The sequence below is a fragment of the Lithobates pipiens genome, unplaced genomic scaffold, assembly GCF_037356315.1.
Source record: "Lithobates pipiens isolate NorthernLeopardFrog02 unplaced genomic scaffold, aLitPip1_a1.2 Scaffold_13, whole genome shotgun sequence".
Classification (NCBI taxonomy): domain Eukaryota; kingdom Metazoa; phylum Chordata; class Amphibia; order Anura; family Ranidae; genus Lithobates; species Lithobates pipiens.
Window position 1 is genome coordinate 271,228,559 of NW_027507718.1, and position 10,424 is coordinate 271,238,982.

General features: G+C 47.0%; 1 protein-coding gene across 1 annotated transcript in view; it reads right to left on the reverse strand.

Annotated features, from left to right (window-relative positions):
- DNAJB14 (DnaJ heat shock protein family (Hsp40) member B14) overlaps positions 1-9,878 on the reverse strand; it is a 79,366-nt gene extending 69,488 nt beyond the window's left edge. The window contains exon 1 of the mRNA XM_077476621.1: positions 9,572-9,878. Coding sequence (XP_077332747.1) covers positions 9,572-9,704 — 133 coding nt within the window. The 5' untranslated portion in view covers positions 9,705-9,878. The remainder of the gene's footprint in view (positions 1-9,571) is intronic.
- Between the last annotated feature and the right edge of the window lie 546 nt (positions 9,879-10,424).

Below are 10,424 nucleotides of genomic sequence, written 5' to 3' on the forward strand. Positions count from 1 at the left end.
GCCTCTAGTGTCAGGTAAAAAGGTAGGAGAGCTGAATCACGTTGCCGCTGCACAGATCTGGCGTGGAGTAGCATCAGCTTCTCTGAGATCTCCCTACATATAGGCTTGTCTGATTGTTAGCCAATACCATCTTGCCCAGGTACTGCTAGAGATTTTAACCCTTACTTTTGTGGAAGGAAACCCCTTATTGACACATGAACTAAAGTTCAAAGGAAGAGCCCACTAGGGCCTACAATGAGTAAAGTTTGGTCCTACTTGGAAACTGCAGACCTAACACTGGTCCAGCTGCCGAAATGCCTCCAAATCTCAGGTAAGTGGAGCATAAAATATAATCTTTAAGGGATCCCTCTTAGTAGCCAGACCACCCGGTTCCTAGAGCCTCCAGGACAGAGAACCGTGGTCCTTTAAGTCAGTGTGATACAATGAGAAAGACGTGAAGTGTTCTATGCCCACCAGTAAGACTGTGGGTGGGCGAGATGGCATAGCACCTGGGAAAAATGCCAGCTCTGAGCGACAGCATCTACCCAGGAGCTTTGCTGGTTTAGGCCAAAAGAGGTGGTTTTATGGGAGGAAATCAGAGTTCCCTGGGGAAACTAAAGATCCCAGGGTTAACTACCCTATAGACCGTTCCTATGGAAGTGCCTGCAACTGCAAGAGGACTCCATTGAGTTCAGTCAAAACTTCCTTCACCAGATGAGATCTGGTCCTCCTTATTTTCACAGGAAGGGCTCTGTTCCAGTCTGTTATGCGATTCAGGAATCGCCTCCGGCCCAGGACAAGGAACGGGTCCCCTTTCGGAGGGATACCGCACAGTCTTGGACATGCTGTCCATTACCCATCGCTTAGGGGGTTGCCCGTCCTCTTACTGACCATGCATTAATGCGTCAGACAATATTTTGAGATGTGCGACACCCCTTTCAGAAAAGTTCATTCTCTTGAGCATGGAATCCAACAATACCCCTCCATCTCCCAGGACTAGGCCGGTAAGTCTGGATCTGTGGAATATAAATGTGTCTGGAGGGAGCAGAGTGTACTAAACCAAAGCCTTCCGAGAAGCTGGACCCTAGACTTCCCAACGGACCTAATGAACAGAAACGCATGTTCTCCAATACTCTATAACTGGTTGTGGAGCAGGAGTGTTTTTTCTTATCCTCCTGCAACCACCTCCTCCAGAGAAATTTTGTAATGAGGGGGTTTTCTGGATTCACCATCCAGGTCTTCTTCCACTTCTTAACAAGTGTTCTAGAAACTAGTGCATCTTACTAGGGTCTGGTCACCTGAAGGCCTTTAACCCTCCATGATGCCATACAAGGGGCCACCCCCTGATATCGGAAACCAGAGATCCCCATTTAGTTTCCTATATCAGGTGCATACAGGTTATGTGGCCATCAGGCACCATCCGGCCATCAACCCTGTAACAAAAAACACTAGTGAAACACGCAGGGTGCTAGCTTGGTTGGGATTCAAACTCATGACCTCAGGATTTAAGGCACAGTTTAGGTGCCACACCTTTAACGCAAGCTCTTTTTCCTCATTGTTTGTGAGTCAGCCAGGAAAACCTGAAGACCCCGCCTGAAAATTTTAGGCAAGCTGGTTTGCCGGTCCTAAACAAGCAAAAAGTTTTCACTACAGTGTCTATAGTAAACACTCTGTGTGAGCTGACACTTCTGGTCACGAGTGGAATCTTTCCAGCCAATGCACCAGGCATATCAAATGTCAGCCTGAGTTTGGGGCATGTAGGATACCCCACACAAACACAGGGAACACCCACAACCAGATGCAAGCACTAGAATGTTAGGGGGATCTAAACTAACCACCCCAGTGTTGCCAAGCAGAAGTGTCAGCCACCCTGGCCTTCGGCCCAGCTAGACGGGCCCAAGTCACTAGGAGACCGCTCAGGGAACGGACTCTCAGCCCCATCAAATCAGTGACCCAGAGCTGAAATACTAACCACTGAGTTACTTCATAATGTGACTCGTCAAAGGTCAGTAGGAGCTGACATAAGGACAAGATCCTAAGTCTACAGGCAGACTCCCATGGCTGCACCGATTGTGAGCCATGATTTGCCTTTCAGCGGCCCACCTCTTTCAACCATACCCACTCCATACACCTTGTGCAGGAAGGAGAAAAAAAACCAAAAAGAAGATTCCCCTTCACCCAGTCCCTACTGGTTACAAGGGGGAAAACACTCAAAGGATGTGCATGGAAAGTACAAACACTTCAGGCTTACCTGTGAGGTGCTGGGGTCTGCTTCTGCTGCCTGTGCAGGTGTCGCAGAAGAGTCGATCCCACCCCTTTGGTGGTCCACAGCCGCTGCTGTCTTCCCCTTTGAAAGCCATACCAGCAGGGATGCCAAGCCGAAGTTCTCACTTCTAGGCCACAGAGCTGCCCCATGTCCAGCAGAAGGTGCAGGTGCTGTGCAGTACCTAGGATACGAATGGCTTTTGAACTCAGGTCCCAGAAAACAATCAGAGCCCTTAGCCTCTGACTACCATCCATGCTCCCTGCTTGCGCCGTATGGAGAGACTGTAACTGGCATGACTGGTGCCAGCTGATGACATAATATGCCCCAGAAGTGACCTCGCTGGATGCTTCCTGTGGGCCAGCTTGGAGCGCAATAGCTGCGCCCCCTTGCGCGCTGTAGCTTTCTTCTTTCCCCTAGACATACCAGCCATGCTGTCGCAAGGGAAAAATACGGCGCCATGTCGCCTATGCAATCGCACTAATGGGGCGACTCGTATGCAACAAAGAAATGGAAACCTCTGGTCCGCCTTTCTCCCCAGAGGGGGTGACCGGAAGAAAAGGGTACGGTACCCTACTACCGCCGGTGAGGTACAGACTGAGGCTGTGGGATTTACCACCTGCCCCTTGTTTCTGTTAGGCAGTCCAAAACCCTGGGACCTTTCCCCTTCCACCAGCCAGACCCGTAGGGACCACCCCCAGGAGAGCACATAGAACCAACAGCCCCCGGGTCCCCTGTGTCTCCTCCCCTCCGACCACCAAGAGGGAACCCCACCTGTGGACCTACAGGTGATATACAGGTAAGGGACGCAACCCCCTGGTCCTCCTTACCTTAAGATGGCTGATGTCAGCAACGACAGAAGCCGCCAGGATGGCCCCTGCCTCTGGCATGCTCCCGCCGTAAAATGATGGTCTTGCCTCTGGGCCCTCCAACTAGAGGTCGACCGATATGGGTTTTTCTCTGGCCGATGCCGATATTTAGAAATCATAGCGGCCGATAGCCGATATATGATGCCGATTTTTTTGGGCCGATATGTTAGGCCGATTTTATTTTATTTATTTTTTTTTTTCCTTTTTTATTTATTTATTTTTTTTTTAATCCCCCCTAACACACCTTTCCCACTGGGGCGTTTTTCAGGCGCTTTTGGGCTAAAAATAGTGCCTGTAAAGTGCCTGCAAAATGGCTCCCCTGCAGTCTGTGTGAAAGACAGAGTGCTTTCACACTGAGGCAATGCGCTGGCAGGATCTTAAAAAAAAAAAAAAAAAAAAAGTCCTGCAAGCAGCACGTTTGGAGTGGTGTATACCGCTCCTCCACCACTCCTGCCCATTGATATGAATGGGCACCACTGCCGAAGCGCATGCAATGCGATTTGGCAGCAGTGCTTCATGGGCGCATTTAACCTCTTCCTTGGCCGCTAGCTGGGTTATATGTGCCCCACTAGCAGCCAAATAGCACCGCTAAAATGATGGTAAAGAGCCGCTAAAACTTGCGTTTTACCATCAACGCTCCAGTGTGAAAGCAGTCTTCGTAAGTGATACAGAAAATTTCTTACATTTAAACATTTATTAAACAAAACAAACCTCCAATCAGTTTACTTGTATGTATGATTTAGATAAAAAAAAACAAAAAACCTATACATTAAATAAAAACAGGTAGTCAAAACTTTTGGATGAAAAAAAAAAAAAAAATGGGCTAACTTTACTGTTTTTTTTTTTTTTTTTTTTTTTTTTTAAATAGTGTATTTTTTTCCCAAAAAATGCATTTGAAAGACCTCTGTGCAAATGCCGTGTGACATAAAATATTGCAACAACCGCTATTTTATTCCCTAGGATCTCTGCTAAAAAAATATATATAATTTTTGGGGGGGTCTAAGTGATTTTCTGGCAGAAAATACAGGATTTTTACTTGTAAGCAACAAGTGTCAGAAAAGATTTAGTCTTTAAATGGTTAAACTGAGAACTTCTACACGCAGAGATGACTTCATTCAGAAGTGTAAACATTGTATCTTTCTGTTCTTTTCTTGTCAGGCTGCCCAGAGAGGAGGAAAGTGTTTCTATGACGACTCAGGCAACTTACACTGACTTCTATACAGAAGTCATTTCAAAGTCCCGCTGTAGTTCTAAATCGGCTTTTTATCAGCACAATCGGCCGATGCCGATTATTTAAAAAACGGCAAATATCGGCCAATATATCGGTCGACCTCTACCTCCAACCACCTGTGCGATCTTTCTGGGTCCCCATCAGCCAAAGCCCGGCCCGCCTTTAGCATCCGCGGCTGGAACCGGAAGCCGCGGATCAAGGAAAGATGCACACCCCCTGCCGAAATCAACATCACCCGCCTCCTGGCCCCACTGTGAGCTCCATCGCGGCTTGCACCAGAATGCAAGGAGGGGGGGGGGGGGAGGGGACAGTGCCTCCTCCTAAGTCTCCACTGAGAACCTGAAGGCGGGCCCCCGAAGCATCCCACGACACAACTGTTGGAGAGCTGGGGTGGCAATAGAAACAACAGTGTGGCTGCCAAGTAACCCCTCTCCGAGGCATAGCACCACTAGTCCCCAGAGACCTCTGTCTCCTTCCTGGACATACAGGCTTCAGCCTCCCAGGCTGTCTTTAGCTATGGCTCCTTGCAGTGTCTCCTTGCCGGAGGAAACACCAAAACTGAGGAGCTGGCGGGGAAGCATACCTTTTAAATCTAGGCTGGGTGGCGTTTCCAAAGAAGGGAGGAGCCAAGGTCTCTCGTAGGTTGCTGTTCTGAAAGAGGATAAGGGTAAAAAAAAAAAAAATTCAACCCCCCTCACGACCTCTATGCAGAATTTCCAGATTCATTCATGTAACAAGCGTAGAAAGTTCTCTGCTCTCTCAGTTGTCAAAAGAAAAAACAGGCAGTCTGCCAAGTTTTTCACAACATTGAAAAACTTAAAGCTTGTAGGAGAATGGAAATTCCTCTTACAAGCTTTAATCAGTGCTTGGCCAGACACTGATCGAAGTCACAAGACTGCTACATACTGCTGATGAGAAAAGGTATTTAGCAGTTTATATTTACTAAAATAATTGCATTTACATGTTCTGTGTACTGTGAGAGACCAGATATAGTGAATGCAGGGTCCTGGGTTTAGTAACACCTTAAAGTGGAGCTCCACCCAAACAGGAGCAGTTCCGCTTTAAGCACTCCTAGTTTTGACAGGTACCTGCTCCCACTTCTGACCAGACTGCCTAAGCGATCCAAGTGGAAGTTCTCCCCCTCCCTGCAATGCTCCTGGGCATGTCACAGGTCCCAGGAGATTTCCCAGCCATTCAGGAAGCACAGCGCTACTCACACATGCCCAGTGCACACCCAGCTCTGAAACTGCAAGTTGCCACAGCCGGGTGCCCACACTTGTAAAGTCGGCACCGGCAAGAAGAGAGGGCGAGGATTGAGGGTTTGGGTGGCCACATCCCTGGATTCTGGGACAGATGAGTGTGTGTTTATTACACTTTTTGTAGTTGCTAACTTTTAATAAACACAAAAATGCCTGGAGCTCCTCTTTAAAGATGCACGGCAAGGTCTTCCTCAAGCATTGTGTCAAGGTCTCTGATGCCTCTTGGGATATCATTTGCAATGGGGGGAAACGGGGGCAGGCTGGACCAATGTGACCTAATAGAAAGCAATGTAAAAATTATATATATTTTAATACCACATTTTAGGTTAAGGTGGGAGGTTAGAAATGAGAGGCCCAGCAGTCCCCTGTACATGCGGAAACTCCAAGATGAGTACACCCCTCACATTTTTTGTAACTATTTTATTATATCTTTTCATGTGAAAACACTGAAGAAATTACACTTTTCTAAAATGTAAAGTACTGAATGTACAGCTTGCATAACTGTGTAAATTTGCTGTCCCCTCAAAATAACTCAACACACAGCCATTAATATAGGAGGAGAGGGATAGAAGTGGCACTGTTCTTAATATGTGATGTTCCAGACCCTCTGGATGCGTGGTGGGTTCCTAGTGCTGGTATGTACTATACAGGGGTCTATAGCAAGTGCTAACAGTGCTGCTATCTGAATAGTTATAATAAAAACCATTATATACCAAAAACACAAAAAAATAAAAAAGGCAAGAAAACAAAAAACAAAAACAAACAGGAAATGGTATCCACACTATTATGTACTAGTTATATAGTGTGAGCCCCCTAGCCATAGGATCAGCATCTAGAATGAATACTAGTGGAAAAGATATACAAAATCAAAAAACATTGTGTGGACTCAAAAATATGTATGCCAGTGCAAAATACACAATGTAGGGATGCACCGATACCATTTTTTTTTTTTTACAAAGTACCGATACTTTTTTTTCCTTACACTTGCCAATACCAATTACAGATACCTACTGCAACCGTTTTGTTTTAACTTCTACAAATTAAATTATTTTATTTTTTTTTTCATTTAGTGCTTTTTCAATGTGAAATGTGTAAGCATGTTGATATATACATGTGTAAAAATATTCACTAAGAAAGCAAATAAAGTTTTAATTGTTTATCGTTTATAATATAGACGTGAACAAAAGAAAAAAAAAAAAAAGCAGGAAATGAATGGAGGAGAATAGGGAGTTAATTAAGGCTAATTACAGTAAAATAAGGGTTATTAAGGGGTTAAACAGAAGAACATTTGTTCATCCCTTTGATCTGCAGATGAAGAAACAGAAATATACAAAAAGAAACAATGTTTCCTTTTATTTTAGTGTTTCAGGGCTGAGCAATGTTGTTAATAAACATTGCTGGCTGCTTTCCCCCCCCCCCTCCTTCTTGACAGCTACAAATTACCAGACTTCTTCAAAACTGGGGGGACCCACTGACAGCTCAAAGAACCGAGCCTGAAAGCATCGGTTTCAGGTATCGGTGCATTTGCACAAGTACTGATACTTGTGCAAATACTCGGTATCGGCACCGATACTAGTATCGAACTATCGATGCAACCCTAGTCTCATCAGACCACAGGACATGGTTCCAGTAATCCATGAACTTAGTCTGCTTGTCTTCAGTAAACTGTTTGCGGGCTTTCTTTTGCAGCATCATTAGAAAAGGCTTCCCTCTGAGACAACAGCCATGCAGACCAATTTGATGCGGCGTATGGCCTGAGCACTGATAAGCTGACCCCCACCCCTTAACCACTTGAGATCCACGCTATAGCCGAGTGATGGCTACAGCGCGGACCTGTGCCATCCCGTGCCCGAGCGGTCTGCGGGCCCCCTGCAGGTGCCAATGACAGCTGATCATGCTATGTCAACAGAGCCGGTAATCAGCTATTTTTTCTCCTTGCGCTGACAGCCGATCACCGGTGGCCATGAAAGGGACATCAGTCCCGATCACGGCAAGCTGCTGCCAAATCATCAGTGCCCACCTGTGCCCCTGCCAGTGCCACCTAGCAATAGGCAACAGTGCCGCCTACCAGTGCCCACCTGCGCAACCCATCAGTACCCACAATGCCACCCATCAGTGCCTCAACAGTGATGCACATCAGTGCCCATCCGTGCCGCCTAACAGCGCATATCAATGAAGGAGAAGTTACCGGTTTCAAAATCTTATAACAAACTATTAAACATGATTTTTTTTCTTTCAACATTTTCCATCTTTTTTTTTGTTTAGCAAAAAATAAAAATCCCAGCTGTGATTAAATATCACCAAAAGAAAGCTCTATTTGTGGCGGAAAAAAAATTATAAAAATTTAATTTGAGTACAGTGTTGTATGACCGCACAATCCTCATTCAAAGTGCATCAGCGCTGAAAATTGGTCTGGGCAGGAGGGGGGTTTAAGTGCCCAGTAAGCAAGTAATTAAACCTCTGCAGCAATGCTGTAATTGTGCTGTCCTCTCTACATTGTAAAGCGCTGTGTAAACCGCTGGCGTTATATAAATCATGAATAATAATATATGTCTATTTCCCCAAAGACAACCTCTGGATATGACACTGAGCATTTGCATTCAACTTCTTTGGTTGACCATGACGAGGCCTGTTCTGAGTGGAACCTGTCCTGTTAAACCGCTGTATGGTCTTGCCCACTGTGCTGCAGCTCATTTTCAGGTGCTCATGTAGAGCAACAATTCTTTCAAATGCTGAGTTTTTTGCCATGAGGTGCCATGTTGAACTTCCAGTGACCAGTATGAGAGAGCGATAACACCAAATTTAACACACCTACTCCCCAGGGGCATTGCTAGGTCTACAGCCCATAGCAACGTAGTAAAGAAAGTCATACGCTTGGGTGGGCATACACATGTATATAATATACGTGAGTATATATATTCCCATAGAGCCTCCCCCTTGCATCGGGGTCCCCGGGGAGCCTCCCCTCCCCTTGGAGACCCCTGCAGAGACTCTGGGCCAGAGATTCGGGGCTATAGCCCCAAAAGCAACCCCCTAGCAACGCAACTGCTGCTGCCCATTCACGCCTGAGACCTTGTAACACTAACGAGTTACATGACATCATGTAGGGAAAACGGCTAATTGGGCCCCGATTTGGACATTTTCACTTAGGGGTGTACTCACTTTTGTTGCCAGCGGTTTAGACATTAATGACTGTGTGTTGAGTTATTTTGAGGGGACAACAAATTTAAACTGTTATACAAGCTGTACACTCATTACTTTACATTGTAGCAAAGTGTCATTTCTTCAGTGTTGTCACATGAAAAGACATAAAATATTTACAAAAATGTGAGGGGTGTACTGACTTTCCTGAGATACTGTACGCCATCACTCACCTCCCATCACCTCCCTACGCCATCGCACACCTCCCTACGCCATCGCACACCTCCCTACGCCATCGCACACCTCCCTACGCCATCGCACACCTCCCATCACCTCCATACGCCATCGCACACCTCCCATCACCTCCATACGCCATCGCACACCTCCCATCACCTCCATACGCCATCGCACACCTCCCATCACCTCCATACGCCATCGCACACCTCCCATCACGGCCAAACGCCATCGCACACCTCCCATCACCGCCATCGCACACCTCCCATCACCGCCATCGCACACCTCCCATCACCGCCATCGCACACCTCCCATCACCGCCATCGCACACCTCCCATCACCTCCATCGCACACCTCCATCGCACACCTCCCATCACCTCCCTAGACCATTGTACACCTCCCATCTACTCCCTAGACCATCATACACCTCCCATCACCTCCATAAGCCTCCCAATCGCCTCCATACACCATCATACACCTCCCATCACCTTCATACACCATGATGAGCCATGCCAAGCCTGCCATCAGGAAGCAATGCCCCATGTACACTTCTAACCACTACGAACCCACAAGGGCCCCTGGCCCCCCGACTCACCCCGGGCCTCTGAGTTGGGATACAGCTTCTCAGCTTTATTCAGGAATTTTCGGGCCTTTTCCCGTTGCCCGGTTTGCAGCGCTGTCTTGGCGATCAGTAAACACCGATTGGCCTCATCCTTATTACTCTCCATGATCCGGGGCTCCTCTACCCCTCCAGCCCCGGTGTTCTGAGCTCACACAGTGACAGCACACAGCGACAGAGGGGAGGGCTAATGTATACCAGCCCCTCCTTTCAAGAAAAACCTTCGGCCCGCCGCCATCTTTGAACACCCGGCGGCAAGGTAACCCGAAAAAAAATTGACGGCGCCATCTTTCTATACCCAGAGATTATGTATATTGGCCCCTCGGTTCAAGAAAGACCTTCCGTCTCCATTTGTGTACACCCAAGAATAATGTCTAATAGATTCTACTTATAAGAAAAGAAAAAAAAAAAAAGACTCTTCGGCCGCCGCCATCTTTGTACACCCAGAGCACCGGAAATGCTCTTCCCCTGACATGGACGTCATGATTCTGTACACCACGCCTCCACCCTCGGGGCAGAGCGGCTTCAATCCAGTAGCAGTGTGCCAAATTATTATTACAGGAGGGTGACACCCCTAGTGAGTTTATGTTGCCCTGTCAGTCTGTGTGGTTATACACACTAACCCTTTCCTTTCCACTCATTCCTTATTGGCCAGTACTGTCCAGCTGGGGGAAAGGAATATGCCCCCTCAGGGGTTGATCCTGCTCTCACTTTAACCACTCCGCTCTGGAAGGTTTTACCCCTTCTTGACCAGGCCATTTTTTTGCTATTCAGCACTGCGCTTTTTTAACTGGTAATTGCACGGCCGTACAACACTGTACCCAAATTA